General features: G+C 40.8%; 1 protein-coding gene across 1 annotated transcript in view; it reads right to left on the bottom strand.

Annotated features, from left to right (window-relative positions):
* The window catches only part of USH2A (usherin), a 624012-nt gene that overhangs the window by 342539 nt on the left and 253531 nt on the right, over window positions 1–27942 (bottom strand). Inside the window, exons 26-31 of the mRNA XM_045011456.1 lie at window positions 24568–24756; window positions 23887–24017; window positions 16296–16569; window positions 11182–11385; window positions 11007–11087; window positions 6893–7078 (exon numbers count right to left, since the gene is read on the bottom strand). Of these exons, the coding sequence (XP_044867391.1) occupies window positions 6893–7078; window positions 11007–11087; window positions 11182–11385; window positions 16296–16569; window positions 23887–24017; window positions 24568–24756 (1065 nt within the window). The remainder of the gene's footprint in view (window positions 1–6892; window positions 7079–11006; window positions 11088–11181; window positions 11386–16295; window positions 16570–23886; window positions 24018–24567; window positions 24757–27942) is intronic.

The raw sequence follows: 27942 nt of genomic DNA, 5'->3' as shown, positions 1-27942 counted from the left end.
TTTTTTCCAGATCAATTTGCTCTTGGTGAGATCAGTGGAGATTGGGGACTGGATGAAGAAAGAATGTGGTGGAGCCCATAGCTCATGGGAGTATTCCTGATTTACTATTTTTCTCACCGATTTGTCTGTGGTCAATAAAAAACATTCTTCCAAGAAGTGGGAAATACTGCATCTGAGATTCAGTTCTGGGTGAAGGCATATCTACTCATTTTGAGGACGGGCTGTGGAGGGCTGCAGGACCACCCCTGGGCTTTATCCTTGAGCTCTGGCTTTAGGTGCTTTATCTTGGAATATCTGCTGTTCTTCCTCTGGTACTTCTGCAGGGAAGAAGGACAAAGAGAGTGCCTGAAGACATGTTTGTACTCCTTCCTGAAAGCACTTGTTGGAGAAAGGAGGGGCTGCTTAGATTTAGCAGCATTTTCTGCTACAATCTTATTTATTATTTCTCCAAAGAGGAGAAATCCTGTGAACCTGGAGGCCACAGGACTTGCCATGCCTGAATTTCTACCTTCCAGGGACACAGCCATATTTGACTCCTGCCCACTGAGCTGGATGCCATGGCCCTGGCCAAAAACCTCATTGCATCCCTTGAGGTGTCAGCCACAAATGCTATTGCCTGGGAAATTTTCCTGAGAATGGCGCTAAAGTTAGTGTGATCCCTGTGCTTCAAGGCCCTGAGTTCTTCCAACCAAGACAGAGAAGCTCTCGCAAAGCATGTAGGTTTGAGAGAGTCTTGGAGAGTGGCCAAGGATGCCTTCAAAGCCCTTCTAAGAGTGATCTTCACTTTCCTATCTGTGGGGATCTTGGGAAAGAACTCCCTTTCAACTGGAATAACCATAGCTCTTGCTAAGGATGCTACTGGGGCATCTCCCTTTGGGATCTCAGTACAGTAATAAAATATTTTGGCTCCGGTAGCTTTTAAAGTCCAAGGTCATGGCTATTAATGTGCTTACTCTTGTCTGATTTTCTCCCACTCCTCTCTAATCACATCCTCAAAGGAGGAGTGCAGGGGAATTGAATTCTGAGGGGAGGATTTTGAGGGGAGATATTTACTTTGAGGCTTGTCCCTCAGGAACCTGCTCAGGCTGGATCTGAATCATGGACACATGATTTTTTGATTTTTTGCACCAGGCTTCAAACTTTGTGTGGGTAAAACATTTTTGCTGAATTTTCCCAGAATTCTTTTCATATTCAGAGACTGAGAGCTCTCCTTCCTTTTTAGAGATGGAGGAGTTGGAGTCAGAGGACAAAAAGTCTTTCTGGATTTTTTTTTTGTATTTTTTTCTTTTCTTACTTCCTCTTTCTGGATTTTTGACTGTTTTCTGCTCTTCACAGGAGTGGCTTTCCCAGGCCTGGCTAGAATGGGATTTCTTGCAGCTTGCTTTACACAGAGCATAGAGACCTCTATAGAATTCTCTCTCCGAGTGTTCACTGTCCTAGGGGGACCCAACATGCCTGTCCAAATCAGAGCCCTGTAGCCTAGCAGAGTTAGGGTTGGCTGGCTGGGAGCAGACTAAGCATAATCTGCCTTCTGCTGAGCATGAGAAAACTGCTTCACATATAGAGCTCTTCTTTGATTTTGCCCAGTGCTTGTGTGACCACTCTGCCATGCCTGAGAAGGGGCAGGGGATGCCAACGGGGAGGCGCTGAAGTGGAGGCTCCAGGTGACTAGGACAACTGTCCTGCTCAGACCCTAGACCAGGAGGAGAAGAGGAGGCTTGAAGCAAAACAAAACATTGAAACTACCTGAAAAACTGCCAGAACAATGAAGTTGAAAGAAAAGGGATGGAAGCTGTGTGAACTACCACTGTTTCCTGCCAGAGAGGCAGAAGATCTGGTGGCAAGCAGGAGGAGGAAGCATGGCCAGTACAAGCTGTTCTGCAGCTTTGAACCTCTTCTAGTAGCTGCAGAGAGGGGAGAGCAGCAATGTGTAGCAGAATTGTGGGAGATGCTGGGCTGCAGAAACATCTTGCAGCTGGATGTAGCAGGGACCATTGAGATAATAGATTCATCCAAATGGGGATATGAAAAGGCAATGGGATCATTCCAGATGGTCCAAAAACAGGATGGTCCAAGGCCAAAAGAGAGTCATTAGAACTAGTTTTTCTTTCTCCTACTTGCCTCGGTGTTCTGGATACCAGGAGAGGAAAGGGAGATAAATCCAGCAGGCCAGGATTTCAACTGTGTCTCCTTTGAAAAAGGTCCTATATTCATATCCTGAATTTCTGTGGCAGGTTGTGGAATGCACACTGGAGGAGACTCCATTCTGCAGGTCCAGTGATTGCCTGATGGGTGCCAACCAATCTGCCGCTATGAAGAGTTTACAGCCTGAACTGATGCCAGATTTTATTCTGCCCCTTTTATTAGCAATATCATGACCTTTTGTTCTATTGTAAACACCTTGTGTTCCCATGTTTGTTCTCACTGGCCATAGCAGTAATGTAACTATCTATCACCAAAATGTGTTGATGTATCAGATATTATTTCAACTAGGGTAAGGAAAGCTAGCCAGGCTCCAGGAAATTTATATTTTGATTTGTCTCATCTTGGCACTGTTGACCCTGAACAACATAAAGTGATAGGTAGGTTACCAAACCAAATAAGCTGGCCTCCTTGGTAACCGTCTCTTGCTTCAGTTGTCTTATTGTGTGTCCTTATTTCAAATGGTTTATGGATCTGAATTCTCCTTTCTGAGACTAAAGAAAAACTGTTTGCGGTTTGGATGATAGTAGATTAGAGTTCGAGGGCTTTTGCTTCTAAGAGTCAAGAGTGGGAATTTGGGATTGTATTGCAGTGATGAGTACAGTTTGCGAACATGAATAAAACAATAGGGAAACTGATGTATGCAACTCTTGTCAGGATCCCAGATTGACCCTCTGAACATAGGCGCCAACTTCCACTGGGGCCAGTGGGTGCTCAACCCGCCTCTCCCACCGGCCCCGTCCCGACTCCACCCCAGCCCCGCCCCCTCCTGCCCTTCCCCATTCCAACCCCTTCCCCAAAGTCCCCGCCCAACTCTGCTCCCTCTCTGCCCCTATTGGACTCCTTCCCCAAATCCCTGCCCCGGCCCCGTCTCCTCCCCTCAGCATGCCACATTCCCACTCCTCCCCCTCTCCCTCCCAGAGCTTGTTATGCCGCAAAACAGCAGTTTTGCAGCGGCAAGCACTGGGAGCTAGGGGGAGAAGCAGGGACGCATCACGCTCAGGGGAGAAGGTGGAGTTGAGGTGAAGCGGGGAGGGGAGCTCAGCTGCCAGTGGGTGCAGAGCACCCACTAATTTTTCCCCGTGGGTGCTCCAGCCCCAGAGCAGCCAGGGAGTCGGCACTTATGTCTTTGAATATTATGGTGGTCCCCAAGCCATGAAATGGCATGAGGTAGGAAGACTGCATATTGAGCAGCCATTTTATTTGGCTGAGTTCCACAGAGAGGATCTCTGAGGGTGTGTGTGTTTGGTGGAAGGGTGGGAATTCCTGTTAAGCTGAGACGTAAGGGCTTCAAGAGTTTTGAACCCAGGTAGTTTAATAAAATAGCTTGTTTCTGGTATTATGTTTTGCTTAAGCTAGTCAGTTAAGCATAAGTCCACACACCTGGCCTTCGTTCAAAGCCCCTTGTGCTGGGGGCTGTCATGGAGGTGATGCAAGGCTGGTTAACACAACGCTGAGTCCATCAGGGCTCCTGCTGTATCCAAAGTATTCCTGTGGGGTTCCCCTTATGTGTTCTATAGCCACCGTGCCTCTATCAAGGTAACAAAAAGAGGGCCACAGGGCAATGCTGAATTGGGCCTTAAGTGTTAGTCACTTTTTTCTTATCTTCTTAAATTGCAGCACTATATTCTCTCAAACAGGTTTATCCTGATCAGTCTCTAGTCATTGTTTTTCAGTAAACAAGAATGTTATTGTAAGTCCTGTAATTTTTCTGACAGACCAGTTTTCCAGCAGACTGCAGTATAACTACAATTATAACCGCTTTCTGTTGTGAGTTAATGAACCACTCTCTGTCTCCTCTCTATTGATATCCTAATATAGCGCACACACATTCAAATCAACAAGAAGTTAGTTTACCATTTCCCTATAGCTATTTGTAGACTCCAAATTTGGATTTTGTTTTAAAAAAAAACCCAAATACTTTTTACAAAACTAGTTACATAGAAACATTTTAATTAAACTGCAAGTTCCTATAAGTACAGAGCTTGTTTTATTTCTGTGTCTTCTAAGTATCATGTCTGTAATCTGGTGCTATACTACTGATAAAATAATAAATATTTTCAATATAATTTCAATAAAAATAGGATTTTTTTTAAATTTAAAAATTTCCCTATTGTGTTATGAATATCAAAGAAACACTATGACCACCCTGCAGAACCAAAAAGCAGCACTGATCTGAAACAAAAGTGAAACTGGTAAAGCCTAGTTTCAGTGTCCATGATAAGAAGTGCAAAAAGTAAACCGAGAACATAAATAATGAAAAATATGAGATTTGAAAAATTGTGTGTTTTTACAATCCAGCCATCATAACAACATTTATTTTAAGGCAGAAGTTTTATTTTGATAGTGCCTCTTTACGTTAATTGTCCTTAGTCATTTAAACAATACAAATATTTGCAAATAAAATGAATCTATTAGGCAAGAAGCATGTGCATTCACGATACAGTGGAAACTGCTTTTATGGCTTGCTGCTATCTGAGGTCACTTGTGTTAACAGCCAGCAAAATCTCAGTCCCTGTGAGACTTCCTATCTCCTCCATATTAACTCACACATTAGTAGGTGGCCACCTGCCTAACACATTTTCAGCCACCTGCAGACCTGCCCAGCTGTGCAAACTGAATTGCAATCAAATTGCTAAGGCAGCCAGAAGGCAAAAGCTTCAAGATTAGGTATTTTTAAAAAGATGTAAAGAATGTTACTTGGCTCTGTTGTGATCTATGCATACTGCCCTGTATCCATGGGAGCTCTGAGAAGCACCGTGATTCATTAGAGCACAATACTTTCTTGAGCTCGTGGGTGTGTAGGAGAAGCACAATCACTTCACCACCTATTAGGAGGGGAGAGTGGTCAAAGACCCATCTCTTGCGAGTTGTCTAGTACCTCTCTGCAGTACTTACATAGTCCCTATTATTGGTATCTGAACACCTCATAGTCTTTAATGTATTGCTCCTCACAACCCACCATGAGGTAGGGAAGTAGTTTTTTCCATTTTACAGGTCGGAAACTGAGGCAGAGAGACTACCCTAGCACCATAACCACTGGACTAGCCTTCCTTGCACAGTCGTTGCTCAGGTGAATGCAAAATTTCTATGAGCTCAGACCTTTTACGGAGTATCCTTGCACTTTTCCCCTTCTGAACCTGCACAGGGGCCAGACATAATCTTGAGAGTAATGTTTTATATTCATATTCTAATGCTTGCAAAAGTGAAAGTGCTGAAAGTGAAGCAGCATTTTTGATGCTGGTCAAAATTATTCATTGTGAATAAATTATCTGATTAATTTAGCCCTTTTTAGATTTTTCAGTCATTTGTGAGTGGACCTTTATTTCTGCTAATATATTTGGTACTGCCTTACATCTTGGATAATTTTCAGCCATTGGGTTAATTAATTAAACAAATAAATAAAACACTATTATAGTCACCACACCACCCACAAGTAATCAAGAAACTTCAACTCAAAGAAAATAAAATATGTGCACGTTATCTCTTAAATATACATACACAATTATATGGTACATACACAGGACACAAAACGTACATATTTATGCACAAACGTGAAGCACATATTAACTGGGTTTGAGGGAAGCAGCAGTAGTATCCTGCCCAAGGAGAAGGCACTTCCTGAGATTGCGCTGTAACATCCAAAGCTGAGCCAAACCAAGCGTTCAGCTTTGGGCAATATGTTACTGGCATTTTTTTTTAATTATGATGAATTATACAATTAATTTTAGGGAATTTTTAAACAAATCCCATACATTACACTCTGGAAAAATAGATTTTTACTACTGCCCTCCTGAGTCTTCATAGACCACATAGTTCAGAGGGTCAGCTGTTGCATACTCTCTTCGCTGCCAATGGAGGAGTTTGGCTCACACAAGGGGCCATGTCTTCGACATACAACACCAGGAAGAGAGCTGACTGTGCAGTGGAAAGGCATCCACTTAGAGCGGGGATTCTACTGGCAAAGGGAAAGACAGCTAGCCAGCTCCAACATATACTGCCAAGGAGAGAGGGTCTCCATGTCTCCAGTGATCATGTTGTAGCAGACAAGATTACAGAGTTTTTCCCCACACCCAAACCAGTCCCCCTCTTAGAGGCTGCTAAGAAGAGCCCCAGCCTGTAAAAAAAACATTCCCATCCAATAAAGCTGCTTCTGCCCCACTCCCAATCCTGAAGACTATTCCTGCCACTGGCAAAAAAAAAAATCCTTCATTCAGTAATGGCTCACCCTGCAAAGTGCAGATGCTCCAGCCCAATCTACCAAAGCACTAAGTACATGATTAACTTTAAGCATGTGAGTAGTCTCACTGAAGTCATCAGGGTTACTCAGATGCTTAAAGTGTTTGCAGGATTGCAGTACCATGCAGGATCAACCCCTAAGGGACCTGGAATGGCAAGAAGAGGGAGAAAGAGAAACTACTAAAGACAGTCAAACAAACACAGAATACTCAATGGCAATAGAATGACAAAAATGGATTTGGGTAAAAATACTTTCCAGCTTTTGGGCTACATTTTATTTCTACTGCTCTTGAAGTAAATTAAAATTTGTACACACACTATTTAGGCCATTGACACACAAAGATGGATATACTACACAGTATCCAACTAATATTTTTCAGCTTGACAAAATAAGTTATATACATCTTGTTTTATTACATCTCCCTTCAAACTAGTAGTTAGCAACATTTACCTGTGAGCGTAGTAGTGTCAGTAAACTCAGCACTGATGATGGGTACACTGGGACCATCCTCATTGTATGCTTTCAAAATGTACTTCTCAATTACACCTATGACCCCAGCAGGTTTGTCCCAAGTCACCTCAATGCTGTAACCATTTATGCTGTGAATTCCTGAGGGAGTTGGCACATTTTCTGGGACTGGAGAAGGATAAAATAGAAAATAGCGAAAATGGCAGTTCTGAGAAGACTATTGCCCCTATTCTTCACTTTTAATGGCTGCAGTAAATCAGACTGAACCATTAGCATAAATACAATTTATTAGAGTTGTAACTTTTCAGCATTGATTTAATATGACTGCACATCTTGAGCCATTCAGTTTAAGCTATATTTCAAAACCATCAAAACTCCATCTACATAACATTCTTTCTTGTCTAGTTGAGGTTTTCCAAAAACATTTAATGTATCAAATGTGATTAAACATCACTCATAAGAAGGAGGTGGATTGTAGGCGGCTATCAAGTTCAAGCAATATAATGATGTAACTGAATGAAGCAAGAGGATTAGACTGTTATACATAGGGGTTTGGCACTTATCTCTTGGGTACATCAGCCACTAAACATCACAAATGCGAGCACATTCTCAAAATTCCAGTTTCATTTTCTAAATTAAAGTATTTCAGAAGAATTTTAAAAGCATATGAAAATATGGTGTGATGACCTCCAGACTATCTCCATGCACTCTCTTTCACTCAGGCATAGTGTCGCAGGTGAGCCCTGCCTCACTTCTCTTTACCCAGGTTAGAAACAGGACCAGACAGACATCATTATCAAAGAGCACCCCCCTTTATGAGGGTCTAATTTATTAACGACAGCTATAAGCATAAGCAGGAGCTTACTAGATACAGTTGGGGACATTCACCATCTCAGGTTCAGTTCAACTAGCAGTCTCTGGCTCCTCCCTTCAGAAGACTCTTCTTTCCTGTGCCTGTAACATAGTATTTCTGGGACCTTCCCCAGTTTCTTCTCTGGGTTACTTCTTTTTCATTCCTTCCTTAAGCTGGAGCACCCAACTCTCCTCTTTCAAACTGGGCTGTATTCGTTGGTCCCTTGCTCGTTCCTTAACCAAGAGTCTCCCCAGCTCTCCTCTCGGAGCGGAGTTGTGGGCTAGTCAGCTGTAGGGCCTGTGCCAGCTTCTCCCTCAGCTGACCCCTCTTCCTTAAGGGTTCTGAGCAGGCCAGTCTTTCCCTGCCAATGTCTCCTTGTGTCTGCTCTGCTATAAGGGACCAGGCAGCATTTATTCTGGTCCCCTTTTTGCAGCTTCCTGGCCCCAAGTCTTTAAAGAAACAGTAATGGGATTCCCTCTCAAACACTTCTTACTCGCAGGATTGCTTCCTCTCTCCCAATATCTCCCGAGTAACTTGCATATATAATTGGACCTTTCAAACTTTTAAAAGGGCAATGCCACATGACAGGGTGGGCTGAGCATTAGGCTCCACAGCCCTTAAGGCGCAGATCACCCCATCACATATGAAAATAAATTAATAATTGCATACGACTGTCAGAAGTAAAAACTGAGCTTGTGCAAGGCCTTTCGCATTAGCCTTTGCTTTTAATCACTTCAGATGATTTTTAAAAAAGAGAATAAAGATGTTTAAAAGAAGCTGAAAGGCAACCTCATGTACACATACAATCCCTAATAAAAAATTCATCCCATTTCCCATAACCTTTAAGTATTTATTAGATATTGTTATACCAAATAAAGGTCTGGCCAGTAACGACTTCATCACAGATGACCGCACAAGGGATGCAGAGGAAAGGCCCAAGGAACACTATGGCAGGATGGTGGATGGCGAGTTTGCTGTAAATGCTTGTGGACTCCTAAGGCCTGTTGATGAAGATCACTCCGCTTTCCCTACATCAAATATCCTCTTTGTAGTGACCTTATTGTTTTGACTCATTAAATAATTGCAACCTTTGTTGGAGGTGGAAACGACCCTGGAATGCTAAGTGTAAAAATATTTGAATGTTTGTGGTGCCTATGGAAAGTAATAATGTGATATTCTAGAATAGCTTCAGGTTACTGAAACTACTACAGAAATATATTGATGTTATTAGTTCTGAAATATAGCACAGGGCAAAGTAAGGTACAAGATAGCAGATGGTCTTTTCATAAGGGACACAACAAACCTGACTCAAAAATAATTAAATAGTGCAATTATTCTCCAGCCCTTGGGAGCATGTAGCTGCTCAGTGTTGTGGTCAGATTGTAAATATAAATTTATGGTAAAACTTACTGTGGTCAGATAATTCATATAAAAATGGCTGTACATGCTTTCTTCTGGGCGGAAGACAAAATGGTGACATTAAGCTGCATAAGCAATGTATTTGAAAGTCAAATATTTCTTTTGGTGAACATGTTTAAAGCATCTTTTGCAATGCAATTATATTATAAGTATTTTTTTAAAGAAGAGTTTGGTATAATTGGGGAGATCATACAATAATGTTGTTTGACCATCTTCTATAAGTAGAACTCTCTGAATTGTTGGAGTACAATTTGGATCTAATGTATAGTGATAGCAGTCTATGGACACAGATTTCACAGTGCGAGGAACCTTAGAAAATTACTAGCTCAACAGAGTATAAAAAAGCCTACTGTACAAAAAGGGAAGTGCCTCCAAATTTCCTCCATGAAATTTAAGGAGAGGTTAATCTTTTTGTGTGAACACACACATCTGTGTGACCCATCATGAACAGTAATGCCAACTATGCACTATATTTTTGCTTTGCAATGTTTTTTTGAGAGTCCTGTGTGGCCTTGCACTTTAACAATCATCACCAGATGCCTTTTTTCTAGCAGACGTGTAATTTGACTGGATGTTTAGATTTGCATATAACATAAACTGGTTGTGTAGCTTATATTCATATATGTTCATGCTAAGATAAAGCAATACAACCTTTTAAATACACCTCTACCCTGATATAACTTGACCCAATATAACACGAATTTGGATATAACACGGTAAATCAGTGCTCCGGGCGGGCAGGGCTGCGCACTCTGGCGGATCAAAGCAAGTTCAATATAACGTGGTTTCACCTATAATGCAATAAGATATTTTGGCTCCCGAGGACAGCGTTATATCAAGGTAGAGGTGTATCTTTGATTTTACATAATAAATATGGTGTATTATAATTAGAAAACACCTTGAAATATATTGTGAAAAATGCCTACTTGTGCATTTCATAGCTACAATAAAATATTGATATGTTATTAATCCAAATGTCAAAAAAATTTGGTTCGCCTTAAAATATTCTGCAATGTTTACGATTTACTGTATATACTCATTCATTAGCCCATTTGTTTATAAGCCGACCCCCCAAAATGGATAGGTAAAAATAGCAAAAACTGTATGACCCTTTCATAAGCCGACCCTATATTTCAGGGGTTGGAAAACTTTGGCTCCTGGCCCATCAGGGTAAGCTACTAGATGGTCGGGACATTTTTTTTACTTGGAGCGTCTGCAGGCATGGAGCCCCTCTGCGCCCCATGGCTGCAGTTCGCCATTCCCAGCCAATGGGAGCTGCGGGAAGTTCCCACTGGCTGGGAACGGTGAACCACGGCCACAGGGAGCTGAGGGGCTCCATGCCTGCAGACGCTCCAGGTAAACAAAACGACAATGTATTAGATCAGGGATCGGCAACCTTTGGCATGCAACTCACCAGGGTAAGCACCTTGGCGGGCCGGGCTGGTTTGTTTACCTGCCACGTCCACAAGTTCGGCCAATCACAGCTCCCACTGGCCGCGGTTCGTGGCTCCAGGCCAATGGGAGCAGCGTGAAGCAGCGCGGGCCGAGGGATGTGCTAGCTGCGCCATGTGCCAAAGGTTGCCAATCCCTGTAGATATTCAATTCAATAATTCCATAGAGTTTAAAATCATCACCTTTTGGTGTAGACCCGTTTATAAACTGACCCCTGTTATTTGATGCATCACTTTTTTACCAAAAATATTCGGCTTATGAATGAGTATATATGGTAATTAAAATTCTCATAGTGGGATTTTCTCCAGCAAACAGCCTAACATTAGATAACTCATAAAACATAAAATGGATACATTTAGAAACTGTGTGTACCTGATTCTCTTGTCCGACCATGACTCCAGACACTAGACACTGACCCTCCTTCATTTGAGGCAACCACTCTATACAGGTATTCTTAAAAAAAAAAAAAAAAAGAGTGAACTCAAGAACACATTAATGCAGAATGAAATAAAAGTGTAGCATTTCATTTAAGGGCCCAGTGTGTTACCTGTAAATGGCTGCAGACCACTCTCATAAACACTCTGCTCTTTGCCTCGGTAGACTAGGATGGAGTCATTTCCCCTGCAGTTAACAGCACTGTCAGTTGATAGGCATCCATCCAGATTGACTCTGACAGCACTGCTGGACACAGATGCCAAGTTAACGACAGCACCTCGTGTAAATTCAACATCCTTCATGCAACCACCGAAACCTAGCAAATAGTAAGGGATTAGTATCACATAAAGGGCTTCAGTCGTTAATTAAGAATCATTTTTGTTCCTTGCGAAGCTACATTTTCTGTGATAAGAAGAGTTGGGTGTAAATGTTAACTTTCAATTTATGTTTGAGAAAAGATTATTCCCCCCCCCACACACACCTTTTACATATTAAGCTGGTAAGGACTCTTAATGTTCCAGTGTTGAATTCCTGCCACATTGAAATATATACTTATTATTAAACATTCCACTCTCTGTGAAAAAAAATCCCCAAACTTTATTTTGCCTCTTCAGTTCATATGTTCAAAAGTATTAACATAAAATCAGTGACTAATATTGATTTTAAGTTTGGGGTCAGCCCTTGCATTTCATATTTCCATATTCCATATATTTGCATTATGTTCTTAGTCACTTGAGCTAAGAAGAGCCTATGAACAGCCAATATACTTGCATATAGAGGAAACATCAGCATAACAGAGATTATCATAACTGAACCATACTTGGTACCTCATTCACAAACATAGCATAAAACATAACCCAAGACCTCCCAATCATAGGTAACTGAACTTCCCAACAAGGCTTGTAATAATGTGAAGTAGATACCTACTTTGTGATGGGGAACTGAACAATGCTCAGAAACTTATGTCAAATAGACCATTGAGCAATCATCAGTTGGTAACAACATTTGGTCTCTGAAGTCAACTAGGCTCCCATGTATATCCCAACAATGAAAATTGGAATTAAATGCAAAGTTGTACTTTACAGTAGATAGTATAAAGCACAAAACATGAAATTAACACCTCGGGATCTACTATTGACAATATATAATTCTGCTGATTATAAATACAAGTTTTGCAACATCAGCTTCTTTCAAATTTGAATTACATTAAGAGAAACAAACAGTAACACACATTACAATATTTTCTAGATTATGCATCCTAAATTATTACCTAGAAACATGTCATTTTAGTCACATTTTCTCTTTCTGACGAATGCTTCTGTGACAATCAGTGTCCAGACACCCCAAAGGGAGAACAGGGAGGTTGAAACCCAAAGAATAAGCAGTTGAACCAACTTATTTTATAAAATGTTATTGTGCTATAAAAACGTGTTGAGTAAAATCTTTTATGAAAGCTTGTAACTTTCTGAACTTAAGAATCTTTATGAGTTATGTATACCGGTTATGGTTATTTGTGTATAGAGAGAACTGAGCTCCTAAACTTCGGCTCCGTTTCACAAGAGGTCAGGGAAAGGCAGTTTCCAGCCAGGTGTTTACACGTAATCAGCTTCAAGTTACTACCTACTGTCTAGTCCAGGAAATAACAAGGACGGGCCATTAGAATTAATGAAAAATCTTTGAGACATCCCAGCTCTCAATTCAAGAAGGGGTTTTCACACGCTGAATATTCATGAGTCACCATAGACTGAAGCCTGTTCCACACTAGGAAATTAGGTCAATATAACCAAATTACTCAAGAGTGTGAAAAATCCACACCCCTGAGTGACACAGTTAAACTGACTTAACCCCCAGTATAGACAGTTCTATGACAACAGGAGAATTCTCCCCTTGACCAAGATACTGCCTCTTAGGGAGGTAGATTACCTATGCTGATGGAGTACTCTACAGATGCAGTTTCTACAGTGTAGATAAGCCCTGAGAGAAAGGGGGTGGGAAGCCTTTTAAAAGCAGGCTTGTGCCTAAGGTTTAGCATCCAGAAACTGAGGAACAGCCTCTAGGCAGGAAGCTGTCTGTGAAACGCTAGATCCCCGTTATAGTTAGGGGATATGCTGGGAAACTGTTCAAGGCCAGCCAGTAACTTGTATTAGAAAAGGGATTTTATCCAATATGGAAGTGTAAAGCTTGAGGTTATGTCTTTATGTCTATTTGCTGTATAACTTGTATACATTTGCTCTCCCTCACCACTTCATCTTTGAATCTGTGGTTTTTCTATTAAATAAACCTTTTGTTTATTTTTACCCCAAGCAGGTCTGAGTTGTACAAACTGAGTGGAACATGGGGGCCAAAGTAAGCTGATATCTGGGTGGCTGGTTTCATATCTTCAGGGGTGACAAATCAGAGGAGAAAAGTCCAAATGCCTGATAGTTAAGAAATCAGGAAGGATGATTCTGTGGAGACTTGAGACTAGATGGGCTATTGGTGTCATCCTCATAGACTTTAAGGTCAGAAGGGACCATTATGATCATCTAGTCTGACCTCCTGCACAATGCAGGCCACCTCCTGCAAGGTGAGACTTTGTGCTTGTGGGCAGGTTACTGGTGTCAAGGATCTGAACCAAAGCTGAACAGCATTAACACACCCCGAGGTTACAGGGCAGGCAGTGACAAAGCCCTTTACTGTTCCTCGTGATCACCAAAACATCACATACTCCCATTCCTATTGGTCACACCGATAGGCTACAGTTAGGAATACGATCAAGTTAAAAATATGAATATAGGCCAAAATTTTCAAACATGCATGCCGAAAGATGCTCATTTCAATCCACATTTGGGCACCTAAATAGGTGGCTTGTTTTTCAAACATACTGAGGACCTGTAGTTCCCATCTCAAGTCAGTGAGGATTCAGCACTTTTGAAAAATCAGACCAAATTTACTTAGGTGCCTAAACATATACTTTAGACACTCACCTTTAATAATGTTTGGCCCTAGATTAATAGTTCATAGATCCCTTGGCTACAGGAATTGGGAGTGCATCAACTCAGAAGTGATACCATCTGGTAAGATATAGCATTAATGGGACATGAATAATGGATCATCCTTTTGGGCCAGAAAAATGATATGCATAGGGTCTGGGATAGGTTATAATGTATTATGATGCCTACAGCTATTGAATACTAGAAAGAACAGTATTAATTACTTGTGAATCCTAGTGCTTTGGGTTGATTTGAACCTTTCCATATCTGTGACCTCATAAAGCTCGAAAAATTGTCTGCCTAATTTACTTGAATACAGTTATCCAATATCAACACTTGTATTTACCCCACTTGAGATGTTCAACTCTGAATACCAATATTAGACAATTCACATATGATCTACTGACTACCATCTGATTGTTTATGATAGAGTAAAATAAATTATGAATAATGAATAGCTTTATAAATAACGGTTTATTTGCAAAGACCTTGTTAAACAAAACAAAACAAGAAAGAAAGAAAGAAAAAGGAAGAAGAGGCCAAAATTCATGGGATGGGGCAGGTTGGTTTATAGCCATGTTGCAGGCATTTTGCATTCAGATGGTCCCCGACCAAGGGGACACAGACAACTGAATGTTGAACAGAGCAAAGAAAGGCTACTCTGTTTTACACCAGAGATTAAGCCTGTCCCAGAACTGGGAGGATGGGGGAGGGAGGGAGCACAAAGGTGAGTTGAAGTACCTTTGTCTCCCCCTCCTCCTTGTTCTGTACCAGGTACAACTGGCTGATCCAGAAAATCTCACTTAAAGTATTCATTGCATACAAAATTCTGTAACTACCTTTAGCAATGCCTGTGAAATGATTAATCAGCTCCCAGTAGCTGCTACATATTGCCGTGTCCTACTCAATGGAGAGCATTCCAGTGATCTAATGTGCCTATCTTGTGTTTCACTGGTTGAGGGTGTTATCATTCCTGATTATGGAGGGGACTTGTGTGGCTGGAGTGCTGTGAAAATCTCGCTCTTGAAGATATTAGCTTTTCTGCCTGTGCAGCTGAAGTTAGCACGTCTCATTTTTCTGATGCAGCTGATCTGAATGATTGCTTAAGACATCACAAGGGTGGGAGGATTTTGATAGTGTACAAAAATAGGAGTGATCGTTTAGGGTTCCTATAACATTTAATTGATATATTATATATACACTACTTAGACTGTAAGATTTATTTTTATACTATGTCTGTTGCCTAGAAGACAGCAAGATAAAGCACCCTCACTGGATTCTACATGGGTGATACTTCTTTTACCCAAAGGCTGATGATCTGGTGTCTGCCTACAAGTCATATGTCATATAGAATTGGGGTACTGCTAAGGGGAATTATAACATTTGCCTCTTGAAGAAGTTAATATACCAAAAGGGCACAGACAGCTCAAGCTTAACTTAGGTCTAGTGAAAAACCCACATCCATGAATGACGTAGTTAAACCGACCTAACCCTCAGCGTAGCAAGCATTAAGTTGATGGAAGAATTAAGTACCCCATTTGGAGAGCTTGATTACCTACTTCAATAGGAGAACCCCTCTCATCAGAATAGGGAGTGTCTTCACTGAATTGCAGCTGCGCTTCTGCAGCATTTCACGTGTAGACAAGCCCTTGTTCTACCTAAGGCCACATCTGCACTAGAGGCCTTACAGCAGCACAGCTGTACCGATTCAGCTGAACCACTGTAAGATCTTGCATGTAGCCACTTTATGCCCCCAATGACAGGTGTAGCATCTCCCACCGACATAGTGCTGTCCACACGGGCGCTTCTGGCAGTGTAACTTATGTCGCTCGGGGGGGGGGGGGTTTCACACGCCTAAGCAATATAAGTTATACCAACAAAAGTGCTAGGGCAGACATAGCCTAAGCTAACAGCTCTGATCAGGAACTACTGATATGTAAATTAGGATGCAAACATCTTGACTTTGCAGGCAAGCGAAGGGGCAGGTGAGATCTAAGCGACCTTTGAGACGTAAGGCTTGGAGCACGAAGTTTAGCTAGATGGGGTGGACGGATGGAAATGTTAGCAGAAACATGGGACAATAACAAAAGTAGGGAGAACATCTGTATTTCCCCTTTAGACTTGAATAAATATTACATTGTTTAAGTGGCCCCTAACACTGTACTGGAGCATACATTTAGTACCATCTCAGAGCAAAGACAGCTGTCTACTGAATTACTAATACCCGTTCCTGGATTTCCTTGGATTTCCTTACCTTGTTCTAATCCTAGTTCTTTAGAGAAGTTCTGTAGCTCAGAGGGGATTCCCCCTACGTAGACTGGAGAGTTTACTTTCAGTTGCTGAGCCCGGGGTTCCAAAACATGCTCTGTCAATTCATTCATACTTGCAGAAACTCTTGAGCCTTCCTTCTTCACAGCTACTCTCTTCCAGTTTCCATCACAATAGGACAGCCCTGCCCAGAGAGCCACTTGTGTAAAAACAGTGCCAGTTTTTAACAGGAAGCTCAGAATTCCACTCTTCAGCTCAGCCTGTATTTTAAAATAAAGAAAGGTTTCAAAAATGACAGCCACAGGGGAGGAAAAGGTCAGTGTGTTACAGACATTTAAGACATTCAACTGAAGGAAAGGTAAAAAAATATTTTTCCTTCAAGTAATTGTAATGACAATACAATTGTTAACATAGGATATAACAACTGTAGTAAGTACACTTCTATCAATTAATGACACAATTTGACATGTAACAAAAAATTCTATTTTTTTTGCAACCTATTTAGGACTTCAGTATCAACAGCAGTATAATTGACTGAAAAGAAAAGAACAGCTTAAAGTAGGACTATTTCTATCTGACTTTTTTTAAAATGACAAAACATCGTTTTCTTCTGTCAATTTAAATTTTGGGAAAATGTGACATGACAATAAGGAAATTAAATGTCAGACCTGATTAAGCTCCTTTTAATTATCAAGTGAATGCAATTTCAAATTTGAACAATAACATATTGATTCCATATTTTATCCTTATTGTTTTACATCTCTCAAAAAATTGTTTCTGTATGTATTTTCTAGATTAATGTAACAATTTTGAAATATGAATATATTTTACCTACATTTTCATTGTGGAAGTAAAGTTTCCATATGCTTTACTGCCAAATTGTTCAATCCTGATTGTCTGAGATGCACCAGCAAGTATGTTTTGAGATTCCAAATTGGCTAGTGCAGAACACTGAATTTAAAATATGGTAGTTGTGAACACAAAAAAATAGAATAAAATAAAATAAAATATAACAAAACAAAACAAAAAACAACAAAGGATAAGCCCACAGAAAACACATTTCATTTTCCAAGCCAAAATCTTAAGTGACATAAGATTTTAAAATATAAAATATAAAGATAGATCTATAAAAATATACATCTTTAACATTCTTTTGGAAAAAAAATGTATATTTTTGAGAAATAGAGAATACCAATGATATCTCACATTAAAGTATTTCTATTGTGATTGCATTTTAGTAACAATTACTCCAAGTGTCCAAAATATGATAACCTACCCCACAATAAATGTGGTTCTTCAAGATGCTGTAGTCAGTGTGGATCACAAGCATCTCATTTGTGTAATATCTGGGGTCTTTTGAACAGCTGTGTCAGTCGAGGCTGCAAATGCACCCTGCGCCTCCTTGTGTTCCCATGTGAGGGCATAAAGGGTGGAACGGCTATGACATTCCCTCAATGATGTCATAATCTGAAGCTCTGGGTAGATGAAGACTCCGAAAAGAAGGGACACTGGGATTGACACTGACTACAGCATAGAACCACAGTTACTGTGAGTGACTGTTCTTTTGTCTTTGAGTATGAGTCAGTGTGAAACCTACTGTAGGTGACCGGCAAGCAATAAACCCTCAGAAGGATGGGAATGAAGCGTTTCAGCTGCATCAGTCAAACAGTGATTGAAGTACTCCTCTCCTGAACTTGGCATATGACCTAGCAGCTAAGGTGACCTGTAGAATGCCCAGCTATGGCTAGAAATAGATATGGTGACAGTCTGAACAGTTTGGTCCTGGCAGTATAATAAAGCAAAGCCCTAGATACATCTTGTGTATGTAGTTTCCATTCTCCCAGTGCAGAGTATGGTTTCAAGAAGAAGACAGGCAGGTTGACTGACTGGTTTAGATGAAATTCTGAGACCACATTAGGAATGAAAGGAGTGGGGGCTGAGTATCACCTTGTCCTGTGCAGTGTCATATAATGTAGTTCAGTCAGAAATGCTTGACGCTCACTCACTTTTCTAGCTGACACAACAGCAACTAGAACATGGCATACGCCATTTTGTAATGAGACTTCAACACTACCTCTTATGGAATAATGCAGTTTTTAATCTGTTACAGTTTGTTTAGGAAAAGAACAGACTGCATATAATAAATATATTAAATATTAATCCATAGCGAACAGAGGGATGGGGAAGGAGCTTTGTGTTATCATGCCATGTATTTGCCCAGCTACAGACATGTCTGTCTCCAATACAGAATCCATTATGCAAGTAAAGGTGATGTGTGATTGTAATGGGGCGCACGCCATGCCCCTCTGTTTCGGCCCTTCCCTCCCCCTCTTCTCAGAGACTCAGTGACACTTTAGGTTGGGGAAACATTGGTGCTCTTTATTTGTGATCAAGTCCCCACCACCGGTTTCCAACTGTATACAGGCTTTTTACAACAGCTTGGCCTACCACAGGCCTGGCCAGCAACACACTAGGAGGCTCCCACCTTCGTTTGAGTCTGACCCTCCCATCCTGGTCGCCAACCCCACTTCCCAGTTCCTCCCAGCCTGATAGCTCCTGCTAACAAGGCTGGCAGGTGTGGTCAGTTACCAGGCAGGCATCAGGCTATCTACCCAGCCCCAATCCAATCCCCCTGATTGGGGCTGGAGTGGCAGGAGCTGATTAAGGCCTCTCTAGCAGCACCCTGCCACAGTAATACCATTGTATCCAAAGAACAAGAACAAGTCAGGAATACCATTGTATCCAAAATGGTACCCTGGCAAAGTGCTGTGACTTCTAACTTATTTTCCAGTGCAAGTTTGTTCTGAGCAAGGCTCCCAACGACAGCACCATCATTTACGAGCAGTGTGCTATAAACCTCACTTCCACTCAGTGTTAACTTTTTTGTGTGAGCTTAAATACCCAGAGAACACCTCTGACATCCTTATGTGTGTTTGTAACATTGGACTGCAAGAGACTAGAAAATGTACTCTGCAGATAGCACTCCTTGAGGTGAGGAGATGAGGTGAGATGAAAATTGCTAATGGAGGCAGGGAAACATATTCAACCACACATTTCAGTGCAGTAATAACCAACTGAGTTGTAACACCTAAATTGACTAAAGCGGAAAGTGACTTTAGAGGGAGAAATTATTTTTCTCTTTGCTTACTACGTGTATTTGACAGCGCTTTTTGTACAGTCGTTTCCTCTTTATAGTCAGATAATCATTTTTATTCATTTCTGTGGGACTTCCACATAAAAGGGGAAAGAAAAACACTTACAAATAATAAAATGTGGCTGTATAGGCACAAAAATGGTCAGGGGCAAGCATAAGTTCATTTAGCTGCTGTTTCATTTGTAAATTAGAAATATCCTAAAAATCAACACAAGGTGCTTTTTGTTGCTGTTTTCTAATTTATGACAGAAGTTTAAAGAGGAAAGAGAAAAAAGATTGAAATACGTATCAGTGCGTGAAATGACAACTGATGTATGCAGTGTTGTTGTAGCCACGTTGGTCCCAGGATATTAGAGAGACAATATTGGAAAGATATTACTGGACCAAATTCTGGTGGTGAGAGAGAGAAGCTTTTGAGTCTTCTTCAGGTCCGGAAAACCAACTCAGGTCTTGTCTTCATTACTGAACTAAATCAGCGCCGCTGCGATTGATGGAGTGACGTCAATTCAGCGCATCTGGTGAAGATGCGCTATGTCGACAGGAGCACACTCTCCCATTGACGTTATTAATCCACCTCAATGAGAGGCAGAAGCTATGTTGGTGGAGAGCGTCTCCCGCCAACATAGCGCGGTGCAGACACTGTGTTAAATCAATGTAAGTGACGGCATTCAGGGAGGTGTTTTTTTCACACCCTGAGTGACGTCACTTATATTGACTTAAGCAGTAGTATAGACAAGGCCTTAGAGTGTCACAGCTAGACACAAGCTGTAACAAATGGTTTAGCATAAGTAGATGATACATATTTCAAGGGACCATTCAAGGTGAAGTGGCCTGTTAACACCCCTCCAGTCATAGGGAGGGGAGGAATGGGGGTGGGGTTGTTATGGGTGTAGATTGTTGTAAGAAACCATAAATCCAGTGTGTCTATTCAGTCCATTATTGTTAGTGACTGGCAAAGTTATGAATTTAAGCTCCCAGGCTCATCTTTTGAAAGTGTTGGGCAGGTTTCCTTTGAGAGTGATTTATCACTCCATATCTGACCTTTTTCTGAGAAGTGTTCATCCACAGGTGATACTGTGTTTTTCTCTTTTATCAGTTTCCTGTGAGTTCATTCAAGAGCATAGTGATTGCCTGATTCAAACTTGTCACCTACCACCCCACATTGGAACCCGTACAGTGTATCATCAAACAACTACAACTCATATTCAATGGGGATCGAATCCTGAAATAAATCCTTCCTGAATCCCTCTTCTGGCCTTCAAACAACACCCCAACCTCTCCAAGCTCATCATCAGAAGCAAGCTCAAATTCAAAGCGGCATCAGACCCTCCTAGAACAACACATACAAAATATGCAGACATATCTCCACCGCTACAATGATCAACACCTCCCATAACACACCTTTCAAGATCTATGGGTCCTACACATGCCTGTCACAAACACGTGGTGCACCACATCCAGGTCACTAAATGCCCCAGTAACAATGATGTGGGTGAAACCAGAGAATCACTGCACTCTCAAATGATAAAAGACAAACACTACATCACACCTGGGTGAGCACTTTTCACAAAGCGATCACTGTATCTCTGACCTGTCAGTGCTCATTCTCAAAGGAATTTTCATAAGATGAGCCTGGGAGCTTAAATTCATAACTTTACTTGACACTAAAAGTTATGTCCTTAATAAATACACTGGATTTATGACTTATTTCAACAATCTGTAACCCACTAACCCTTTTGACCTATGACTACAAGGGTGTTAATAGGCCACACCACCTTGAATGGTCTCTCTGAATATGTGCTACCTACTTATGCTGAACTATCTGTTTGATCTTGTATTTAGCTGTGACACTCCCAGAGTATCTTTCCCAGACTGGAGGAAGAGCTCCATGTAGCTTGAAAGCTTGTCTCTCTCACCAATAGAAGTTGGTCCAATAAAAGATATTACCTCACCATTCTTGTCTCTCTAGAAAATATGGTAACAGTCTACACATAATAGACTTGGTAAACATTAAGGATGGAGAAGAAATATTTAGTTTAGTTCAAGCGGATATATTATCATCATCAATTATTTGTGTTACCATAGTGCCTCAGGTTGGTAGGCATAGACCAAGACTCATTGTTCTAGGTGCAGTACAAAGACCTGCCCAAAGGATTTTACAATATAATTTCTTAGATCATCATCTTTATGGCAGGGACCGTGTGACCCCAAACCTGAAAATACTTGAGCATGTGGGTAAAGTAGGTAAATTTATCTACTCAAAAGTGTTTGCAGGACTGAGCCCTAGTTAGTGCAGTGTGACACACTGGGGCCATAATCCTGATGGCATCCTCTGGGCAGCACTGTTATATAAATAATGAATTGGAGTAATAGAATGAAATTAGGCAGACTTCTGGCACTGAAAATTAATAAGATTTTGGAGTTGTTTAAACTAGGAGCTGGGGGAAAGCTGATGGGGCAGAGTTCACAGGTTAGGCAAACATATCTGCTAGGGATGAAGGACGGGACAGAAATTATAGCTGAACTGGAGCAGGGATGGGTTGGGATCAGACAAGTAAACTCTGACAGATCAACAACTGTCAGACTAAGGAGTTAGATAAAAACCAGATACCTGATCACAAAATATAAAGACTTATATAATGAATGCCAAAAGTTTAATGCAAAAAAAGGTGAATTAGAATGTCTGGCAATGAGACATAACAGGCATTAGTGAAATGATAGAATGACAAAAATTAATAAGATACTGTAATGTCTGGATATAAAACTATACAAGGAGGGTAGATTGGATCATAGAGATGTGAGGAATAGCACAACACCCCAGAAAGAATCCCTAGAATCTAGTGAGATAATTCTGAGTAGAAAGATCCACATAGTTGAATCTGTATGGATACAAATTCCAAGTCATGAAAATAAAACATACTAGTAGGGTTATACTACCAGCCTCCAGATAAGGAAAGGGAGACTGAATGAACCATGTTGAGACAGATCAAGGGGACAACAAAAGCTAATAAAACAATAATAATGGGGGATGTAAAATTCCTATATATAAATTGGTTACATATAATAATGGGACAAGGTATAGTGAAGCAATTTATTGTCACCTTAAATGGCCACTTCTTGGAACAGCTAAAAGAAGATATCATTCTCAACCTAATCCCATATAAAAAACAGGAGTTGATTCAAGAAGTAACTGTAGTTGAGCGGCCAAGTAACAGTGACCACAATGAAACGAAGTTCAATATCTTTGGAGAAGTAAAGGTATCAAAACCCATGATTGTGACATTAACATTTAAAAGCAAAGATACAGAAATATAAATAATAAATAAATAAAGAATCATGGCAAAAAGGCATCTTTGTTCAGTTCTGGTCCCTTTATGTGAAAAAGGATATAGCAGAGATAAAGGAAGTTCATAGATGGCCAATGTAAAACTTATCTATCAAGAGAATTAAAGAGATTGGGGAGGTTTTACTGTACAGAGAAAACAAATAAGGGACATGTTCTAGGTATAACATTAACGATGGTGTGCAGGAATTGGATTGGGCTCTTCTGTTAACTTTCGTTCATAATACAAGAACAAGGAGAAATTTCATGAAACTGAAAGGCAGTACATTTAAAAATAATAAAAGGAAAGAGTGTTTCTCACAATACACAATTTACCTGTAGAACTGAAGAGTTTAACAAGACTAAAGGACTGGACTAAAAAAATCCCGAACAAAGTTTTGAAAAAGAAGTGATGCTTCTACCTATTGGAGGTTAGGAAGAAAACTTCCCTATAGGCAGATAATTCCATAGCTGCCCTCTGCAGGTTTTTTCCCCGCACATCCCTCTGAAGCATGTGATATAGGCCACTGTTGGAGACAGGATAATGGACTAAAATGGTCCATTAGTCTGATCCAGTGTGGCAATTCTTATATTCCTATTAAAAATGGAAAATTATTGCTAATAAGAAAAAAATTCCTGATTATGATGACCTATTAGGGTGTGGAACAGTTTCCTTAGGAAGTGATGGAACTCTTGTAACTTGAGATAGTTAAACTGAGCTGGATAAAGTCCTTGTCCTGTAAATATACAAAAGAGAATAATCCCACACTGTCAAGGGAATTGACTTAATATAGGTCTTTTCCTTCTCTAAAGAATTCTAATTGCTTACAATCCAGTAGAAGATGTCGCAGTGTATGTGAGATATTGATTTTTTTCTTATTTAAAATATATACATGAATTATATTTTTTTCTTTTCAACCCTTTTGCTATACATTTAAAAATGTTGTACAGATTGGTATTTGGTGAACATATAAATATAAGATTACATTGTTTGAAAAAATAAACAACAAATGGTAGTGATTTTAGGGAGAGACAGTAACAATAAAATCTCATACAAGGTATCTGAAAAAAATATTTATAATAATTCATTTCTGAACCTACTGCAAGGTAATCTGGCCCTTCTTTGTTGTAAACAAACAGAAGTAATCCATTCAGTTGGTCTGTTCTAAACTTAAAGGAGATCTCAAAGTCGAGTCCACCATGAAAAATATCTGAATGGAGTTCCAGGAACCCTTGAAAGACAAAATAACATGTTTTTAAAATAAATAAATCAAAGCAGAAATCAAAAGTAAGGAAAGATGTTGCATTGCACAGTCATTTTTAGAATTCTAATAGAGGACGCTGCGTTGATGTTCTAGAACAGTGTCATTCAGCCTTGTAAAGCCACTTCATCATCAAATGGAGCAAAAACCCAGGAAGGAGAAACAGTGCAACAATCTAATACTTCATTGTAATTTTTACATCATGGTGTTCCATTGATGCATCATGGTACTTTGTGTTAATATTCAGTAGGTGTGCCCTCTCCCTTCATAGGCACAATCAGCACCTGCAAAATATTTCATTGTAGTAAATGTGTGTGCATCTCAAGCAGCTGCACCTCTTGCTGACTGTAATTCATTCTGTGGGCATGAATTGCTCTTGTAAACACAGAAGCTAAGCCTTAGCCCAGCTGAATATAACCCTGTGTAAGTGTGTGTTTAAAAAGAGGACAATTGAAATACAGGTGCGGTAATTTATTCAATTTGAGAATTGATTGGTCCACTATATAATATACTATTTTACCTTTGCCAAGAAAATGTGCTCCTTCCGTAAGGACAGTGGGACACCCTTCCCAACTGTGATAGACGTTGTTTTGCTCTTCAGCATCCTGCCATTCTAAAGGTTCCCAATTTTCATAGGGATTGTGTGTTTTTTTCAAAAACACATCACTGAGACACCCCACAAAACCTTTCTGGATTATTGTTTTAGTCCCTGCAAAAGTGAAAATATTATTTAGGAAATGAACCACTTGGTATTAAAATAAAGACAAATATGCATACATATCATACTTCACACACAGATGGAGAGGTATATATGTATATAAATATCCATCTCTTTATGGATCGCCTTCCTGGGTCAAATCCAGACTCTAGTGCCTGGCCAGCCATTAGGGAAGCAGCCACCATTCTTTGGCCTGGGAGGATTTGAACTTGCTGAACTGCTTCATGGAGGCTCCTTCAGATCAACAGCGAAACTAGCCCATATGGATACAACAGCGTGTACATGCCCCATGAGGATTCTAAGGGCTAGTCTACACTTACCAGCCGGGTCAACGCGGTGAGTTCGACTTCTCGGAGTTCGAACTATCGCGTCTAATCTGGACGCGATAGTTCGAACTCCGGAAGCGCCGCGGTCGACTCCGGTACTCCACCACTGCAAACGGCGGTGGCGGAGTCGACCTTGGAGCCGCGGACTTCGATTCCGTGGCGTCTGGACGGGTAAGTAGTTCGAACTAGGGTACTTCGAATTCGGCTACGCTATTCACGTAGCTGAATTTGCGTACCCTAGTTCGACCCCGCTTCTTAGTGTGGACCAGCCCTAAGGGAATCCTTCTAAATTAGCACTCTTCCATTTCAGGTTTTACTTCTTAAAAATACCATGAGGAAGGGGATGCAACCAGTGGAGGGAAAGATGTGGTCTCATAGAAGCCGCGGTTTCTGAATCTGGCTTTGGACCCCAAAAATTAGGGTTTCCTGAACAGTATGGGCTCAAACTCCCCTTTCCACTCAGTACAAGGGACAGGGTAGTTCCTATCCAATCTCTCTAAGAAATACAGGGGAACAGGGTCTCTTAGTAGCCCTGGCTGGGGAAAGAAATGTTGGGAGATAAGAGATTGTACACATCCATTTTTCCTAACTGGAGAGGGATCTGTAATAAGGCACGTTTTACTGATGGCCCTCTCCTGAAAAATATATATATGTAAACCCACTCTGGTTAGTTTGTTCGCACAGTCCTTTTGAGTTACATGGGGTTCTGAGGCAGACACCTAGGATGATTGTCTGAATCAATTTCTTAAAGACTATGGATGCATGTTTTTCTGTTTTTGATGAATTGAAATAAAGACACAGGAAGTGGGAGCTTTTTGGTTTACTAATTCCATGCATTTGCTGAGTTTTTTGTTGTTTTTGTTTATGTAATACCTACATGCACTCATGGATCCTTCCCCGCCCCCATTCCCTGTGTGCTGCATTGCTGGGCACACGTATGGAACAAGACTCCACAATGTGGATGGGTGCCATCCTCCTGTGTGCTCCCAGATATCCAGCCTCATATTAAGTAACATAACTACATTGGCTACACTGCCAAAGAGCCGTCTGCAGCTTCTCAGGAAGGGACAGAATTTGCCCTTCTGTGTTATAACTGGATGTTTAATGACAAAAGTAAGTTTGTGCTACTTTTGATTCATGTAAACCCTGCAGAGTTAACACAATGACAAGAGAGTGAGCTGGAGTCTATTCCAGGCAGCACACCATGAAAGCAAGTTGTCAACTAAGTTCTAAGTCTTTACTACTGATGGTGCTATAAACTCAAAAACACTGTTTGACTTTCAGATCCCAGTGCTATTAGTTAGGAAAAAACATCTTTTTACTTGTAAACTGAGCAAACATGATATGGAGTCACTGAGACACAACAAATATGAAATCCCAGAATACCATTTTTACATAGTCACTTCTTAGACTCAAGGAATAAGGAGGATTTTAAACAGTGGTAAAATTGCAGTGTGTGTAATCTGCACTCTTCTTGCACATGGACACAGCTATGTGAGGAAAGTGCAAAATATTACAAAGAGGTCCAAACTGCGGACTGCATAGGTCCTTATCGAAACAGATCATAAGTAACCCATTTAGCCACTTCATTGTGTTCCACTGCTCATAGTATAATGTGCTTTGTATGCAGGTGTATGAAGTAAGGCAATAAAAATTCAAGTACATAAGCAATTAAGAGAAATAGTATGGTCCAGTTGCACAAGACTGGGACCCCGGAGATCTGGCTTCAGTAACCTGATCCATCAGAGACTTCCTGTGTGATATAAAAGTCTTTTAGTTTCTCAGTTCTCCACCTGTAAAATGGGTGTGTCAGTATTTCCGAACCCCCTACACAGCGGTCTTGAAGGATAAATACAGCAAAACTGTGAGGAACTCAGATACTACAATAATGAGGGCCGTACAAGTACCTAAATTATCTAGATAGATAGATAACAATTAAAGCTGGTGAAAACACTGTAGTTTAGCATTGTTTCTTATGCTCCAGTACTGGACTAATTACTGAACATTGTGTTAGGAGTCACCCTACTGCTAGACTTACTTTATTTTGGATGAGATGTGAAAAAGTCTCAGGGTATGTCTACACTATGAAATTAGATCAATTTTATAGAAGTCGATTTTTAGAAATTGTTATTTATACAGTCGATTGCATATGTCCATACTAAGCGCATTCTGGGTTAAGCTCCCAATGCCTGATGGGGCAAAAACATTGTCATGGGTGGTTTGGGGTACATGTCATCAGTAGCCCCTCCCTCCGTGAAAGCAACAGCAGACTATAGTTTCGCGCCAGACACCACGGTGATTAGAAGAGCACAGCAAGGCCCGCTGCGCATCAGAGAGGCTTTGAAAACCAGTTTCAAGACTGGCCAGGCTACGGTCTGACAGTTGTGTGTGTTTCTCCTTGATGCAAACCTGCCCCCTTTGTTGATTTTAATTCCCTGTAAGCCAACCACCCTCCCCCCTGTGAAATAAAGTAACTATTGTTTTGATACCATGCATTCTTTATTAATTAAAAAAAATAAAAAAAAGAGATAGACAAGGTAGCCCGGGTGGGGTGTGGGAGGAGGGAAGGACAAGGCCACATTGATTTATACTGTGATTACAATAAGCAAACTGTTTGAATGACAGCCTTCTGTTGCTTGGGCCATCCTCTGCAGTGGAGTGGCTCGGTCCCCCCCCCCCGACCCCCGCGTTCTTGGGTGTCTGGGTGAGGAGGCTATGGAACATGGGGAGGAGGGTAGGCGGTTATACAGTGGATGCAGTGGGCATCCGTGCTCTTGTTGGGTTTCCTGCAGCTCCAACAGATGCTTCATCATGTCCGTTTGCTCCCCCATTAGCCTCAGCATCACGTCCT

This window comes from Mauremys mutica, chromosome 3 (genome assembly GCF_020497125.1).
Source record: "Mauremys mutica isolate MM-2020 ecotype Southern chromosome 3, ASM2049712v1, whole genome shotgun sequence".
Lineage (NCBI taxonomy): Eukaryota > Metazoa > Chordata > Testudines > Geoemydidae > Mauremys > Mauremys mutica.
The sequence above is the reverse complement of the archived record's forward strand: the minus strand, read 5'-3'. Positions and strand labels throughout refer to the sequence as shown.